The sequence below is a fragment of the Pocillopora damicornis genome, chromosome 1 (genome assembly GCF_964200805.1).
Source record: "Pocillopora damicornis chromosome 1, jaPocDami1.2, whole genome shotgun sequence".
Classification (NCBI taxonomy): Eukaryota; Metazoa; Cnidaria; class Anthozoa; order Scleractinia; family Pocilloporidae; genus Pocillopora; species Pocillopora damicornis.
Window position 1 is genome coordinate 20769982 of NC_142670.1, and position 17896 is coordinate 20787877.

Consider the following 17896-nt stretch of genomic DNA (forward strand, 5'->3'; position numbering starts at 1 on the left):
TAAAAAGACGAGATTCTGATTCGTTTTTGAATGCGAAGCCCTCAAACTTGTGCAATAATTTGCTTCTAAAAATGACGATTTTAACGGAATTTTGTTATTTGTATTTTCTCTGAAATAAAATGATATTTTGCCAAAAAAAGTATCCAGTGATTTTAGTTATAGTCTAGCCTATCTAATATTAAAATAAGAAAGAAATCGAATCTTTCACCCTTGCCGCGAAATTTAGAATTTGTCTGATTTTTACAGACAAGCGCTCTTAAATGGCTCCGTTAGTAGTGAAGTTTTTACGTAACGTCACGTGCAAATACTTCATCGCTCTATTTTTATATTTTTTCTTCTTCTTCATATGATTATTTAATGATTGTTTTACTTTTTATATTGTGTTCATGCAATGTATATTTAGTTTTTTTGTACTGACTTTATAATGACGTTAAGCAAACATCGAAATGTGGTCTTTTTTATTACAACTTACACATTTTAACGGAAAACTTTAATCAAAATTTACCCTCGACGAACTCTTTCAAGAATTCGCCGTGTATGATCCATGTAAAGAACCAAAACAGGCCCAATCTTTCAGTTAAAGGTTCACCATCCCGTAATTATTTTGACAAATTTTCTTTCTGGCAGCGTGTTCATAAAAAGCCAACATTTGAAAATCGAAAATACCCTTCTCGTAGCATTATGAACAAAACAATTTGCTTCCCCCTAATTTTAGGAAATCATCCGCAAGAAAATCTTATTAGGGATATTCTCAAACTCTTGGTGGCGAATATTCGGTCAAGGAATGCGTATTGACCCATAATTTAAACTAATAAGTTTACTACGATTTGATGAAATTTAAGGTTCCTCAACAGCGTATGTAACAACGTATGTAGGAACAACCGATAAATCTCAAAATACTGAAACACAAGAGAGCCTTATTCACCCAGCCTTCTCCTCCTTTAATTGTGCCCCAATGGTTGAACGTCGAAATGCAAAACTTACACATTTGCTCTAGGATAGATGCTGTTTGTTAACCGGTTGCGTTCATGAAGGGAGAGGAGAGCGCCCCTGGTAACTCAGTACTTAAAGGAAAGATGATAAGGAATTTCCCCTGGCTAGATTATGTGCTATAAATTATATCACTTTGGATTAAGACAGTCATTTCAGAAGTATAATCATGTGCTCTCCGCCATTTTGGACTCTAACAACCTGGATTGCTGTTTAGTAAAGCTAACTCTACCCTTTAGACGATGATCTACAATGGCAAGTTTAAAGTGAGGCCGCCCTTCCATCTTTCTCAGGAATTTTTCTTTTCTATCTATTTATCTTTGATTAGATCCTTCTGAGTTGACGTTATTGAGTCTTTATCAATGACTGAGATCAAACTACGATACCACCTCCTTCCTTTCTACCCCCTCTTCACTTAGTCTCTGTTATTTTTAGACCTTTCTGTGGTTGATCCTAGCATAATTATCAGTCAGTACTACAATAGCGTTGGTTGCAGGATGTTCGTGACGTTAGTTGGTAAACATAGAAATATCCACAGTTTCTCACTTTAAAATAAAATGGATGTTTACAACAGTCTGTACGATCCCGAAAGCAAACCGTCCTCCTGACCTTTCCATCAGCTACTGTTGGATGATAACCGTCTAGCCAACCCGTGAAGTCAATGCCACATTTTTTGTAATGTACACATTTGGTTGGCATCTTCGTTCCTGCATCTCCTTGGAAACGAAACCAGCCCGCAGTGAGGTCGTTGTCGCAAGATTCTTTTCCCGGGGGTGTGTCGTAGGTGGTTTTCCTTGTTCCACTGGTCAGAAGTGAGTAGATTAAACATTCTAAATAGTTATATAAAAGAAAAAAAACTATTAAGCAAAACTAAAGCTCTTCATCGTCACAATTTATAACTTTTGTGCTGCCAAACTACTTACCCTCTGGCGTGCAAATGGTTTTTCCGTCGCCCTGGTAACCATCTTTACAAACATAGATGTACGATCCAACCGTATTAAAACAGTTTGCCGATTCGTTGAGACAGTCATGGATTCCATGAGTGCACTCGTCAATATCTGTGGCACAAATTTAATAGCAGTTGTAACGTAAACAATTAGTTAAAAATTCTATTTCTTTCCGGAGGAATCGGGATGGCGCAGTGGTGAGAGTGCTCGACTCCCAACATTGTGGCCCAGGTTTGTTTCCCACACCTGGTGTCATGTGTGGGTTGAGTTTGAAGTTGGTTTTCGTCCTAGCTACGCAAATCTTTCTCCGGGTCCTCTAGTTTGCCTCCCTCCACAAAAACCAACTTTTCAAAGAAGGGCTCCCTCGTGGAATGTCCACTGCTAAATCCCATAACCATCTCATTATTATTATAATAATTTTAAAGGAACGAAACTGAACATTCCCTGCATTCATTCAGGGAGAAATTGAACGAGTTACTGAGGAAAATAAATGATTGCATTTATCAGTGAATTAAAGAATGAATAATGATTGATTTAGATTTCACTTTGCAATTTTATGCTTTGCCTTCCGTTTTCATATCGCAGTGAACCAAAATAGTATATTTAAGTAGATTTAATTTAAACCAGTAGTTGCCGCTGACCGCTTTTTCTCCTTCACTGGCCTTAATTTCTTTACACGATTCAGCAGGAAGCTCGGGAATGGATCCCAGTGGAACAAAACGATGACAAGAATATGTTTACAGTAACTTTTCTGAAAGGAGAAACTGACAGTTGCGGATGATTCACAGAACTTAAACGAAGAAAAATGTAAAGGATTTTGATAAGAAAATACAAACAAATAGAGAAACAGATAAATAAATAAATGTATAAGAAATTTTTAAATAACTAGATAATGATAATGAATAAAACATTCCAGTTGAACAAAACATACTTAAAAGATAACTTTTAGTGTCGAGATCGACTTTCTGTTCGAGGGTACAAATAATAGTAAAAAATATTGTCCAAAGCTTGCTTTCAGCGATAGCAGAAAGGTCAGCACCTCTCTCTCTCGAAATGTTTTACTTTTTCTCTTTCTCCTACTAATAACAAACCTCTGTTTCTAACTCTTCCGTAATAATACCGATAAGAGTCAGGGACGAAGTCTTCAGGTCTGGCTTCCTTCGTGCGGTTATTCATCTCACAGATGTTCTTGGAAACGACGAAGTTGAGGCTTTGACATCTTTTCTCGTCGTTACAGGCCGTAAGACACTCAAGTGTGTTAGAGGTCTCGACTATCTTGAAGATGTGTCGTTGAAGCATCATTCCATACACGGAAACTTGACGACTACACTGCTTTGCAATTAGTCCGGAGAACATTTGGCACAGCATTAGCAGAACTGGAAAGCGACGAGTCAGAACCATCCTTAAGTGAGCGATCAATATGTATTGAAAATTCTGCGATTGAATTTTTCCCTGATATTTCTCCTTTACTTTCCCTTTATCTTCCTGTTATGAAGACCACTGATTTTGGACCTGAAGTAAAATGAATTAACATTTTTAGCGGAAAAGCTGTTTAAAAATATATTCAGAAGACATCTGGCCGGCAGCTATGAGTTCTCTCTCTCACTGTTCATTTCCTGCTAATTGACTTGTTATTTTCCTTTTCTTGATTAAAGGAGTAAATTATTCATTTCATTTTGCTTTAAACTGGGGAAAAAATTGCTTGAATTAAAACATCGTTCTCATTATGATATTGTATTAGCATCCATCATCTACTTATTCACATATTTTGTGAAAGTGAAATTTCGAGTCTTCGCAGGGAGGCTGAGGTAGTTAATTAGTCCTGGGCTCCTTAGATATGTCGATTTGTTGACACTTTTCTTGCAGACGCAGCTTAAGATTTTTAAACCTTTCTTAGTCTATCTCTACTGTAGTTGATAAAGTAAATTGATTATAAAGTTCTCCAGATTACTTTGTCATGTGCTTTTTTTTCAAGACTTAATTGCACAATGCTTAATAGTATTTCTGTTATATTGCTTAAACTGATAAATAGCAATCTTATCCGAAATGAATCAGTCACAGTATGTGAACACGAAAACAAAAGATTGTAGATGGTTAGGATACTCACAATGTAAACTTCAGCATCCTTGATTTCTCCTTATTTTTTTGATGCCTTTCATATTCTCTTACTGGCATTAATTATGACTCCAACATGACGGGGAGAGCTTGCGATGCTTTTCAGAGAGTTTTTCTCGGCTGAAAATCAATAACATTGTTCTTTAACGCGGTGATCATCAGTAACTAGTCATTAAAATTCGTTTCATTAGCAATCTCGAGTAACGTAACACAAACTAGTATATCGGAAGCAAATTCATCTGTTAACTGCGCCTTCAGCCAATGTTGGATTACTGCCATCCAGTCAACCTGTAGCACGCCTCATTATGGATTGAAATTTGGTCGGCATCCCTTGTTCGCGCATTTCCTAACAAACTAATTCAGCCAGGTTCAAAGTAAATTTCGCAATATTTGGTTCCTGTGACGTGCGTGGTTTTCCACGGTTTTGCTCGTCACATCTGAGTAGTTTCGACATTGTACTTGCATTAATTACCAAACGTAAATGGATTGGAATAGAAGCTACCTTTACTTTTAAGAGAATCCATCAATTGAGTGTCAAAAGCAATCCGGGATTCCATTTGTTTTACTTTACTTTTCTCTGAGAATGGTCCAGAAAGGTGTCTCAACTGATCAGATGCAAAAGTAAAACCAATCACATCTTGGTCGGCCGCGTTTTCTCTCGCTTTATCTTGCTTTCTTTCGAAGTTTAATTGTTTTTACTTTGGTTTTTATTGGTATTTTCCTATCTTTTGATTGGCTGTTGTATTTACGTTGGTTGGGGTTTTACGGCATTCAATAGAAAAGCACTCTAATGCTCTATTTTAGTAGTTTTTCTTCATTAGCATCTGAAAAAAAAGAATGAAGATGACCGAATTGGAGGAGAACAGTGGAGACGCAGGAGCTGGAAGAGATCTTGATCTTTTATAATACCTCTCCCATGAATATTTTCCACACATTTGTGTCCTAAGTGATAGAAGATCAACTCACATGTAGGAAAAATAGGTATGTAACTGGTCTTTCCGTCTCCCATGTAACTCTGGTTAGAGTTAGTTAGGAGGATCCATCTTTATTTAAACGTGTTGCCAAATCCCTGATGCACTTATGGATATCACTTACTTTTGTCATCAGATGCGATACCGCATTAATGTTATTTGCAATGCCACTAAAAAAAGATCTCTTAAAGATACTTTTCGGCCATCATAAAACTCGGCAAAATTTCGAAAGAGAATTAAGCGCTCATCGAAACATTTAATCGTGTTTATACATACATACCTGTCTTTCCAAATCTTCTGTAATAATTTCTAGAAATGTTATTCGTATGAGATCAGCCACAGGGAAAATTGACGGAACTTTTCGATATTACGATGTGAGCCTTTGCTCTTGCAAAAATGTTCCAACTGTACCGTCCTTATTATAATTTTATGTGTCCTTTCTTTTTTTCCCGAATACTTTCTGAAAATTTTTTAAAAACCTAAGGGTACTCTGAAACAGGTGTTTTGATTTTGAAAAAATGGAGCGGTATATCCTTTAGATATCGTGAGAAAGCTCCGATATCTCGTCTGTTTACAAGATAGAGGGGCGTAGTTGGTCTTTTATGAGGGGGGAGGGTTAAGGAAAGAGGTCATTGGAAATGCGGAAATAGTCTTAAATTGGCGACATATCAGTGCTACATCAAACATTCGCGATACGAGACTTTTGATCTCTTTCTATGGCCTCATATAAACACTTTGAGGCGGGAGGGTGGGGATGGATATATTTTAAACCCCTTACTTCTAAAATATCAGTTTCTGTAATCCTAAGCCGTCAAGCTGTTTTGATTTATAAAGACAGGGCGTTTACAGCGTTCCTCTTCATAATGATAAACTCAGCCGAGCGACTCCTCCTGAGGGACATTTTAAACCAAAGAGCATGATCGAAACGGTATTGTAATTTTAGAGCATACTAAGTGTCTCGTTACGCGAGGAAGATACGTTTCAACAAAAGCAACTGATCCGTTGAATATCTTATTCATTCATTCATTCATTTGTTTTCAGTCATTTAATTAGTTATTCACTTATTTATTTTTCCATTTATTTATTATAACCTTTAAAAGCCAGTAGAAAACACTACTATTGCACAAGCATGACAGAGATTGCTATTTCAATGCTTTCTTATATCTGCTCAAAAAGTAGTAAAATATGACGTCATCAGTAAATGTCAGCAAGAAATTGTGCACGAGAAATCAAAGAAGAGACAATGAAATGCTATCAGTGTTAAGCGTGTAACTTTTTTCAGACAAATTTAATTTTATGAAATTATGAAAAATAGTGGCATCTTGACAAGATCGTTGCAACCTTCAAAGCGCAATCATTAACAGAACAAAAAAAACCAACCATATGTCAGGGACAGACTGCTTACAATGAATAAAGTACAAGCTTACAATGAATAAAGTACAAAAAAGGTACTTACAATGAATGAACCCTATTCTTCAAAACAATTTATCTTACAGCTCATAAATACGTTCCCTAATACGTACGAAAGTCTCAGCATTACATAATTTTAAAGAAAAAAAACTCTAATACAGCGCATAGATCTACCTTAAATCTTTAAAAAACGTAAATGCGTAAATGCTACTGACTGTAAATACTTTAGACTCATCAATTAAGCCAACGATGCGATCGGAACTACTTAACTTAAGCGAAAAATCGAAACTGAAGAACCAGTACAGACCAACTATCACAGGCTAAATTATCACACTAAACAACTAATTTACGTTCTCGTTCTGTTAAATCTAGTTATTTAACTTGATTAATTCTACTCAAATTCATTGCAAGACTGCAATTCAACTGTCCAAATATTATTAATATCATTTGAATTAACCTGTGAGCTCTTCTTTGTTGAGTTTCCAATGTTTTCGGATTGAAAAATGATACTCATCTTTCTATTGAATTGCTCTTTAATCTGCAGATAAACAAGTAATTTGAAAGCTTTCTTTTTCTTACTCTAATCTAAGGAAAAGAAGGCATACCAATGTATCCTTTTACACTTGTATAGTAAATTTTTAAAACCTCATTATCTATACCATATTTATTCTGTTAAAATTAAACTTACCTGACCATTTCGCACACAGTGAAGAATGAAAATCAGGAAACCCTTAAAAGACAAAGGAACTCGTTTTCAGTGTCATTTTTTTAAACAGTATTAGATAAAAGGTTAGATAAAAGAGAGGTTTTGTTTTCTTTGTTTGTTTTCTTTTTAGTTTTTGTTTAAAAGCTTAGAGTGAATTAAGTTTAATCACTCACACCATATAACCTCTTAAGTTACGAGAATGACAAAAAAGCAGTAGAAAGTATTTTTCTCTTTTTTTTTTCTTTTTTCTTAGCTTTATCATCGTAGGTCTTATTTTGTAGTTACCGTAGCAGATGTCATCTGACCATAGCAAAAATGTTTTTAAATGGATAAAAAAAGTAGTAGGAAAAACTCACCTGAGTGGAGTTGAGTATGGTGAAAATGTAGGCGAAAGTTTTGTGTGCAGGCGAAAGGAGTCCAAATAACCACGTGACACCCAGCAAGGGAATCATCACGACGCATGTTCTTATGCCAAGTCTGAAGGAGGATGATAATTTGAGATATGGGGATTTATTAATTTGTATCTTTTCTTCAAGGATATTTCTGGTAATCAGAATTCTCTATAAGGTTAAGCGAATATCATTAAAAAATTGAAGAATGTAACAATATTACCAAGTCTCAAATGTAGGAATTTGATAATATTTTGATCTAATATTCGGCACAAACTCTGTCTTTTAATCGTAATTTTGAAATCGTTCATACCGTATTTGCTGAATTTGCTTTCCTCCTCTTGGCTTCATTTTGGTCATCTCCCTTATGACTCGAGTGAGAATCAAAATGTTGATCTGAGAGAGGAGAGATGAAAACACTGTTGTATTGAGGTAGGGCTGTTACATATATTATGCCTCAAACCAGAATCGCAAATGACAACGTCAAAAGAAAAAATATTGGTTCAAATCTGAAACTTACAACTTCAACGATAACCACAAATGTGACAAATATCCAGATCAGATTGTTAGTTGAGGAAATCCAACAACTAAGAAGGAAAAGGAAAAAAAACATCAAAAAAGAGCGCAAAAATTTTAAATACTGGTGGATTTCAGTTTCCCAATCTTCCTGACAGGGAAGACAGAGAGTAACATCCATACTATGAAAATAACCATACGTAAATAAACATTTAATAGTTTTTCTCACAATGTAAGAGTCAAGTTGATAAATCGTCTATTGATCTCGATTTCGCGATCGATACACGATTGAGTAGCTTGACTCCTACATCGTGCGACAAACTATTAAACGTTCACTTATAAAACGTTCATTGTAAAACAACGATGAACAGCAACAGTTCTATAACAAAAAATATATATGTCAGAAGCTGGCCTAAAAGGATAAAAGGTTATGAGAATCAAAGGAAACAGAGGGCAGACTCACTATGATAATGAAGAGGGGAAAGAAAAGATGAAATCAGGTCAAAACCTCAACAAAAAAAGTATACAAAAGGGTCGAGGGGAGAAAAAGAAACTTTAAAATTCCATCTCACTAGTCATCACTGATGTAGCTCTGTATCCCATCTGCTGTTCCAGCTGCTATGCTTAATGAAATGGCCACCACGATGACGGGCAAACCTATCACAAATTAAAATCATATAACGATCCAAATGATACAGTTCGTTAACAAAATAATTCACAACAACATAATAAATACAATTGTACAACTAACATACCCCATGACATGACGTGATAACTATACATCTTGTCGCTGATGTTATAAACTTTCACAACAAGAAGGTAAAGATAAATTCCCTCTACCAGCATCCAACAGAAAGCGGCCATCAGGAAATACTGCATAAGAACTGCTGATGTGATACACGCTGTCTGCAAAAGAAAGGAGAGGAAAGACCAGAAAATTCATTTTTTCTTGGTTCCACGTTTCGTTCAAGAATGACGTCTTTGAAGGAATTCCACCAATAATATATAGCCACTCACCATTTTTTCTGTGGCGTTTATTCCAGAGAGAAAGATGATTTGTCCAGCTCTGAGGGACACACAAAGACTAAGTCGTATTTGAGGTAGTGGTTGTCGAACATCTCTAGTAAAAGTGAATATCATGTTTATGTACAGTGCATAAACAGAAGCAAAACAAAGCCTGGGAGCAAGCTCGAGGAACCAATAGAAACACAAGTGAAGAGCAATAATAAGAATTGAAAGCATGAGTCAAGCAGAGGAAGAAAATCAATAGAAACTTAATACCAAAGCTATTTCGAAAACGTTCCCTAGTTGTTTCGAGAGACGGAAGGAAGATGAATCTGAACACTCTGTGATAGTGCTGTGCTCAACATCTGTTGCGCGCATTTGATTCTAAAAATTAGCACGGTTGCGTTGTACTTCAGTCGCTTAGAGTAATCTAATCTATTTATGCACGTACTGGCCTGATTTTTACATTGTGAAAGTCATGCAAGAAAGCGCAACACTGATTGTTTGGAAGCAGTATACTTACGTGAGAAAAGAATACAGCGTTATGGTCAAAAGTATTCCGACGATGGAAAGGCTTAATGTGATCATCTCCAGAATAGTAACGTCCTTCTTGGAGAGCTGTGGCAAAAGTGAATATGGACTATAGAGTTTTAAACGGAGTTTGACACTTATTTATGGAAAGTAAAGTACCTTAAAAAGAAAAAAAATACCTCCGCGTCGCCTCTGAAGTCAACTAAGACAGCAAAATCCGTCAAATGATTGCATCTGCAGACTGTGTCCTTTGGTTTGCTCCTCAATGGATCTACGTAACAGCCATCCCCTGAGAATCCGTCGAAACTAAAAAAATTAATATTGCAAATAAGAATAATGATTTTGAATTTAAAAAAAATCAAATCCTGCTCTTAAAAGTAAAACCTTCCGCATATAGCTCTTTTCTTTTCTGGCGTATCATACCGCTGTAATTTTATGGAGAACGACCAAAATCACATGATATTCCTAAACAAATGCACACATACAGGGAAAAAAATGTTCAAGGTAAAACAAAACCTTAAGCAATCTGTACAGCAGCTGTTGTACTTTCCTTTTAAAAAAGCTGTCCCTATAATTTTCTCTGTTAACACCTTTTAGGTCCCGAGAGGTTATTGTCAGACTCCCCTTTTTATTATTGAAAATATCAGTAATCATTGCTATAAATATATCCTGAGACACCGGACTACCACACCCCGAATAACCGTTTAGATGATACTTTTTAAAATTGTCTAAAAGTTTGGACGCAAACGGCAAGTCATTACAAATAAAACTTAAGGTTCATAATTTCTCAGTTTTTACCTCTTGCCTAAGCCTTTCCAAAACATGCACTGCTTCTCTCTTTCATCAACCTAAAAAGGGATTGTATTTCTGTTGATTTAAGTCAACCCAACAAAAACGGACTAAAATGCACATTTAGTGTTCTTACTGTTACCTTCAGGTTTCTGAACTTTAAGATGACGTCCTGTCGTAATTTTTCAGGTTTGGGATCTACAACCGCGGTCATTATCCTTGTGTTCACATACCTGTAGAGACCATTTTGTGCTAATAACCACCTAGATTTTAACAAAGCAAACATCGAATTTTGGATGCACTTGGTAGGTCTAGGGAAAATAGCTATCAAAGTCACCTTGAATTTTCAGTTTTATCCCCGCCGCCCTGATTGGTTTGTAATAATTCATGAAGATCCTTGTATACGCACCCTATTACCAATGATCCTGATAAATAAACACCAAACACAAAAACATTATAAAGCAAAAGAAAATAATTCAAATTCTAGAACGTTAAGTCTTATTAAGGGCCTCCACCACTATTTGGTTGCCGTGTTGTTAGGTTGCATGCAAAAAGAAATTTCATCAAGAGTTTCCGTATTTCACACATTTAGAAAGGCAGATCAAAGTAACAGAAGGATTCCTGACTGTTTAAAGTTAAAACAAACCATTCTCCGCAAAATTTTCAGAAGGAACATTGATGCTTGCGTGCCATTCATTTTCTTCGAGATAGAAGTCGGTCGCATTCTGGCGGTAATCTTTCCACATACCCAAAACTGTTGCAAGAAGGAGAAAAGTAGATGGCAAATGGTTGCATATTTTAAGTTACAATAATAAGTTGCATATATGCTAGCGTTTATTGTGGAATCCTGAATATACCCATCAACAAAACAAGTCGTTCTATTATAATTGACCTGTTAACAAATTCGCTATAATGCAGAGATCATCAAAGTATACGAAAGATTAAGATCGAGATATTTCAAACTATTGAACAGCACAAAATGATACACGCTAGCACGCGTCACGTTTCAAAAATTACATTTGCAGCGCGTCTCGTCGGCCAGCATGATAATATCAAAACAAAAGGCAAGAAACCGATGAGTAATTTGCAATGGCCCCTATTCTACCCAAAGACGCCTCTTCACAGCTGTGTGAGAAGGAAAGAAAGTTCCAGATGACTGGAAAGAGGAGGTTATTGTGAAGATGCCAAGGAAATGTATCCTGATGGTTGAAGCAACTGGTAGGGAATTACCTTCTTATCATTCTCAAGCAAAATCATCAAGGGTAAGATCATCATCAAGCGAATATCAGATGCAGTGGACCCAGAGCTCAGGAAGGAACAACCAGGGTTCAGGAAGAAAAGGGGATGAAGCGACCAGATCTTCGCTCTAAGAAACATCATGGAGCAATGCACAGATTGACAGAGACAGCTACGCATGAAATTTGTGCACTTTAAAGAAGTCATGGAGACAGCTTTTGGTACATATTAGACATGTTCGGTATCCCGTAGCAAAATTAATGAGTCCGTCTCATTAAGAGCTTCTACGACAGTGGAATGAGGCGAGAGTATCAGCATAACAATACCTTTTTGATCATGACCTGGTGCTGCTATCTCACGCCCATTAGCATGGGTAAGAGAATACAATCAATCTCTTTGGCTTCGTTGAACAGATCGGCCCGAAGATCAACAAAAAGAAGACGGAGGTAATGACAGTGAACGGAAATCAGGGCAAACGGAAAGGATCTTTCAACAACAGATAAATTTACATACCTGCGCAGCACAGACAGTCGTGTTGGAAAAGAACACAAGGACATTAATAACCACTTTGGCATGGCGAGAAAAGCTTTCAGAATACTCAAGAATACACTGAGGTTCCAGCAGTACAGCATCAAGACCAAGGTAAATTTATATCAGAGCTATATCCTAACCTCCTTATTATAACGCCCTGATGCTGAAGAATTACAGAAGGTAATCTTTCCAAGCTGTCTGTCCTCCATGCCAATAGCTTGAGAGTAATGAAGACGATAATTTTTTGGCCAAACACTATTATTGGCGACCAAATAGTAGGTCAATGCCAACAGGACTATATGAGAACCATCCTCCACTTAAGGTGGTGGAGATAAATCGGATTTGTCGCGAGGAAGGAACCGAACTGTATCACACGTGTGGACACCTGAAGGGAAGAGGATCAGAGGCAGACCCAAGAAGTCCTTCATCATACAGTGGTAGGAGAACTGAAAGCTTGGGATCACACATGCAGCGCCATTGCCAATCTGGCCCAGAATAGACTGGAGTGGAGGACCTTCGGTGATGCCTTAGATGTCATCCGGCATAATGGGAATTAACTAACTAACTAATGCCCTTTTACAATTGATAAAAGTTAGTCGATACTTCAAGCCAGGTAGTAACTTAACTATTAAATCAGTTGGTCAGTTTGGTCTGCAACTTATTAAGAAATTATCTCTAATAATTTGAAGAAACGTCATGTCTTACTCACCCATTTTCTGGCGTGTTGTTTTTTTCAAGGGCTCTGCTCTATTTAGGTGATATTGACTATAATCAAGAACAAATTTTTCGAGGGCAACTGCCACATTAAAGATGGATTTTGTTTCCTCGTTGGAGCTCTACTATGCCAAGTTGGCTACCATGGGACTTTGTAATGTTTTGATATTGATCTGCGAAGTCTTCAAACAAACGTGTAACCTCCTGTAAATGCAAATGTCTCAACACTGTAAGCTTGAATTTACGCATCAATATAATTAGACAAGACGGCCAGGTCTTCTGATTTACTACTATTTTTTTTCTTAGATTTATAGTTTTATTACTTCTCCTTCAGAAAACAAGCCTGGTTTTTAAACAAAATCGATAAAAGGACAATTCACCGGGCTTACGATCTGTGCACCGGGGCAAATATAGGCTAATCACAGCTAATAGGCCATTTTTTAATTACCTTTAGCCTCTTTTTCAAAACGAGAGCTATTGCTCAATCATTTGCATGTGAAAGAAAACTTTAAAACATTTGAAAGGAAGGGCATCAGGAATCGCTCCAAACAGGCCAAAAGTAATTCGGAAATGGGCAATAGGTTAGTGATTCCGTGACTACGTTTGATGAGTGGTGTTTGGCGGCCGGCGGTTGGCATGACTACTTTGGAGATTGTTGCTTCGTTGAAATTTGTTTGGTCTAGTTGCCAAAAGGGTGCACTGGCAAAGCGTTCCCACTGATATGTACTCTAAAAGCCTGATTTATATACTTTCTATCAATTTAATAAGATAATGAGCGCGTAAAAAGTTTCATAAGCGCTTTGAATGAATGGTAATAATATATTTCAATTGTTGATACAGTCAAATTACCTCGTAGTTTATCGTTTAAGCAGCAATAGCAACTTCAAATGCAACATATTTTAATTTGCATAATGTAGCGACGAAGCTCGAACTAATTTCCAAACCGACCAAATTATTACCATATATGGTTATGGTTATGTGCTCTTTTACCGTATCCTAAACGTTGATGTAGTATGAACAGTATCGAGCTCACTCAATTGTTTTATTTTCTTCTTCAAAAAACTCGCTTATAAACATATGTCTATGCTTTAAGAGTGGTCGCCTGTAAAAATCGAGCAGAGGTGTTGAAAATAAAAAAAAATTGAAAATTTTTCAAACTATGCCAGAACATAAGTATGAATGGCCTTAGTTACGGAAAATATCAAAAATGCCGAAAAAAATTATTTTGGGAAAACAGTGGCATTTTCTTTTTCTTATTTGTTCTGTTGCACCCTAATAACTGCCAGGATTCGCAACAGCTCACCAGTAAACTCCGATGGGTCTAAACCAGTCTGAAACGTTTTTCGATCGAGGGTAAATCTAAGAATTAGATGATTCTTTTTTCCTATAAGAACGCTCATGGCACTGAGATGTTTCAGAAATCGCTGTTTGAAATGACCACGGCAGTTGTATGATGCTACTCCAACAAGGGACGGAGAACAGCCAAATTCGAGGAACGAGGAACAAGGAACGGTAAAGTTAGAGCGGGGAAGGAAAACGAGGAACGGAGAACGAGGAACGGGGAACGGAGTACGGGGAAAGGAGTACGGGGAAAGGAGTACGGGGAACGGAGTACGGGGAACGAAGTACGAGGAACGGAGTAGGGGGAACGGGGAGCGAAAATGAGGAACAGAGAACGAGAAACGAAGAACGAGGAACGGAAAGTGAAGCGGGAGTACATGGAACGGAAAATGTAGAACGGAGTACGGGGAACGGAGAACGGAGAACGAGGAACGGTGAACGAGGAACGGAAAACGAGGAACGGAGAACAGGGAACGGAGAACAGGGAACGGAGAACAGGGAACGGAGAACAGAGAACGGAGAACGGGGAAAGAAGAACGAGGAACGGGGAACAGGGAAACGGGAGTCTGGGACCGAAATTTCAATGGTTTTAGCTTGAACTTTTGCTTCAAGTTCATGGTATTCTAGTATGATCGTGATTGCATAGCAAATTGACTACGAATGGCACTCCACCTTTGACACATAGCTTTAATCTAGGTATATCTTTTTTATAAAGCCGAAACATTTTGAACTCCGCAAATACAGAAGGTGCTGTGAATAATACATAGGATATCCCAATAAGATTTTTATTACGTGTCCTTAAGTCGTAATTGTTTCAAGGTTGTCACAGACTTCAATCAATTTTTTTTAAAAAACGTAAGTACCTAGCGACAACCAAAGCCATTCTGGATTTCCCTATTCAGCTATTATCTCTAAAGCTACTGGACTGAGGCATTCGAAATGAATATTCTACAGACCTGTCTGTCTTCGACCTCTCTATGTTTCCTTATGTAGTATTGGCAAGAAGTCCTCGTAGCTTATGATATAACACTAGGGCGAGTTACTTAGTCACTTTATTTCAGCTTTTTAATCTAAGTCTAATCTAATTTTTGCTTTGGCATGACTCTCCTTTTCCAGTGTATCCTTCCTTACAGGTACAGCTACGGGAGCCATTAGCGTTGATACAATTAGCATTGAAGTCACAATAGGTTTCCTTTTCCGTATTCGTCGATATCTAGCAGGATAAGTAATGTATAAAAGGTAATTTAACATCAATACGATAGCGGTGCGTGAAAACAGGCCTCTAAATGTGGGCTAATTTTCATGGGCGATAGTTCATGTGCAAAGCTGCTTGTTTCAATTGTGTACGCTACTCTTATTCACCTTGACATGACTGTCCATCTCCAGTGTATCCTTTCTTACAGGTACATTTATGAGAACCATTTGTATTGTTACGTATCTGTCTTCGATCTCTCTATTTTTTCTTATGTAATATTGGCAAGAAGTCCTCGCAACTTATGTTATAACACTAAGGCGAGTTATTTAGTCACTTTATTTCGAGGCACAGAAACGCAAATTACACGTGTATGACTTAGCAAGTTTGTAGATATCGAAAGATCCAATTTATCTACAGACTAACTGGCTTTTTTTTACGCTTTTTTAGGAAAATGTTCGTTGTTTTTCCTATTATTGCAATAGCATAATTAATCCAATGGTGATAGAGATTTTGATGAAATAATAAAACAACTTGTCAAAAATGTTCAACGCTATTAAATAATGTACAAGGTCATGGTTAGGTGGATTTGACAGTTTTCACTTATCATTTTTTCAGGCAAAAATTCTTTGTAAATGATGATAATAATAATATATATAACATTTAAGAGTTCGCCACCGACGTAAAAATTTGCTTATATGCACCAGCTTATAATGATGGTATTAAGGATAACGATCAGGAGTGGACTACGATAAGTCGTAAAGTACATTGTTCACAGGGATCTACTTATGATGTATCTCATTTTGTGAAGTTATTAGACTCAGTTTTAGTCCGTGCCACAGTAGCGCGAATTACAACTAGGGGGCTGAACAAGATTGTAGATGTAGAATGATCCACAATTTTTAACTGAAATTATGATTGAATCTTTGCAACCCGTGTTACGGTCACTAAAGCAAACCATCCTGATAACTTTACCATCTCCCACTGTAGGATGAGCACCATTCAACCACCCTGACCACGCTGTACCACATCTATATGCTGGCACATGCGTTGTTGGCATTTGAGATCCAGCAGCTCCCACGAAACGATACCATCCCTCGGTGAGTAGCTTGTCACATAACTCTAGATTGATGGGTGTTAAGTAACTGATTTTTCTATCGGCCTCACTCAGGTTCTGATACTTGTAACACGGATCGGCTGCAAATTGAAGTTAAATAATAATTATCATAACGAAAGAAAATTTCACTGCTCTTATCACAATGATGGAAATAATACACAAATGAAGAAATATCACGTAAAAGGACATTAAAGATACTCAAGAAAAAAAGTAGGAAAGGTAAAGACGTTCATTATAAAGGAGATAAGGTCTTGAGTTTCTAAGTGTATCAAAAATATTGTATAATAATACTAATATTAACAAAAATAAAAGCGAAAGAATCCCACAGAATTAAAGACTAATGCAAGTTTCCTAAGTTCTCTAGTGAGTAACATGTATCATTTAGTCCAAATCCTCGCCAGTCATAGACAAATACATTTAACAAGACGTACGTTATCAAGTTACGAAGCCTGAAAATAACAAATTTACCTTCACAGATAGCATCTTCCCATGTATGGAAATTTTTTAGCAGGCCCTGGATATTGTTAAAAGTAGCTTTGTATGATGCTAACTAAGTCTAATCTAACATACCCTGGCATGACTGTCCGTCCCCAGTGTATCCTTCCTTACAGGTGCAGTTATAGGAGCCGTCATTGTTGGTACAATTTGCACTCACGTCACAAGCATGGCTTTTGTTAAGGCACTCATTGATATCTAGTAGTATAAATGATATAGATATAGAATACTTGATGGAAAGTCTGTCTGTATAGTATTTACGCACTAGCCCGTAGTATCGGAAATCGAGCGAGTGAACGCAGGAACCGAGTAAGATTTGTGATATAAACTAACAATTGTTTACATACTGTACGGACAGACTTTGCATGGCGTTGTAGGTTTATTATCTAGTTAAAATGTACATAGAGAGTAAGTTCCTCTTTAATGACAATAATTTGTCAAGTCAATGGTTTATAAATCGATCATGAAAGATATAAACCATATAAATTTCCCTTCTCGATATCAATAATGCAACATACTGACAGCTAGCAAAAAATATCAAAATACCTCTAAATACTTGAAACAAGGCATGTTAAGCCTGAATTTTCGTAATCTTCTCTGTCTTTTAGTTGAAAAGAGTGAATAAACTCCGCAAGATACATGTTTTGTTCCTCAGGCGATATTGTGTGTACTTCAATATTTGAAATAATAATAGTTTTCAGTGAGCACTTGGGCGCTTATTGAGAATTTCGGCTTAAACTGGGGGGATATCTTCATCGATTAGTCGAGAGGGGCGCCTCTTAAGTTACCTCAGCAATAGGACAAAAATAAGAAAAAAAGATAATACATAAAGGAACTCTGCAAGCGCATGAAGACAAAAAAATCTGGAATGGAAAATAAAATTATTCTGCTCTACTGATTG

General features: G+C 36.9%; 3 protein-coding genes across 3 annotated transcripts; all 3 read right to left on the bottom strand.

Annotated features, from left to right (window-relative positions):
• Positions 1-2364: 2364 nt before the first annotated feature.
• On the bottom strand, positions 2365-3912 carry LOC149052699 (uncharacterized). Its single transcript, XM_089181493.1, has 2 exons — positions 3029-3912; positions 2365-2658 (listed from the first exon to the last, which is right to left on the bottom strand). Exons 1-2 carry the CDS (start codon positions 3336-3338, stop codon positions 2492-2494), a joined length of 477 nt encoding a protein of 158 aa, XP_089037619.1. The 5' UTR covers positions 3339-3912; the 3' UTR covers positions 2365-2491.
• Positions 3913-7388: 3476 nt separating this feature from the next.
• On the bottom strand, positions 7389-11137 carry LOC113672938 (adhesion G protein-coupled receptor L4). Its single transcript, XM_089181500.1, has 11 exons — positions 11016-11137; positions 10707-10794; positions 10471-10602; positions 9760-9886; positions 9573-9667; positions 9062-9164; positions 8800-8950; positions 8617-8701; positions 8049-8115; positions 7842-7924; positions 7389-7616 (listed from the first exon to the last, which is right to left on the bottom strand). Exons 1-11 carry the CDS (start codon positions 11113-11115, stop codon positions 7436-7438), a joined length of 1212 nt encoding a protein of 403 aa, XP_089037626.1. The 5' UTR covers positions 11116-11137; the 3' UTR covers positions 7389-7435.
• A 4568-nt stretch (positions 11138-15705) lies between these two features.
• LOC149052700 (uromodulin-like) lies at positions 15706-17636 on the bottom strand. Its single transcript, XM_089181503.1, has 3 exons — positions 17552-17636; positions 17071-17193; positions 15706-16580 (listed from the first exon to the last, which is right to left on the bottom strand). The coding sequence occupies exons 1-3, from the start codon at positions 17634-17636 to the stop codon at positions 16210-16212; spliced, it is 579 nt and encodes a 192-aa protein (XP_089037629.1). The 3' UTR covers positions 15706-16209.
• Between the last annotated feature and the right edge of the window lie 260 nt (positions 17637-17896).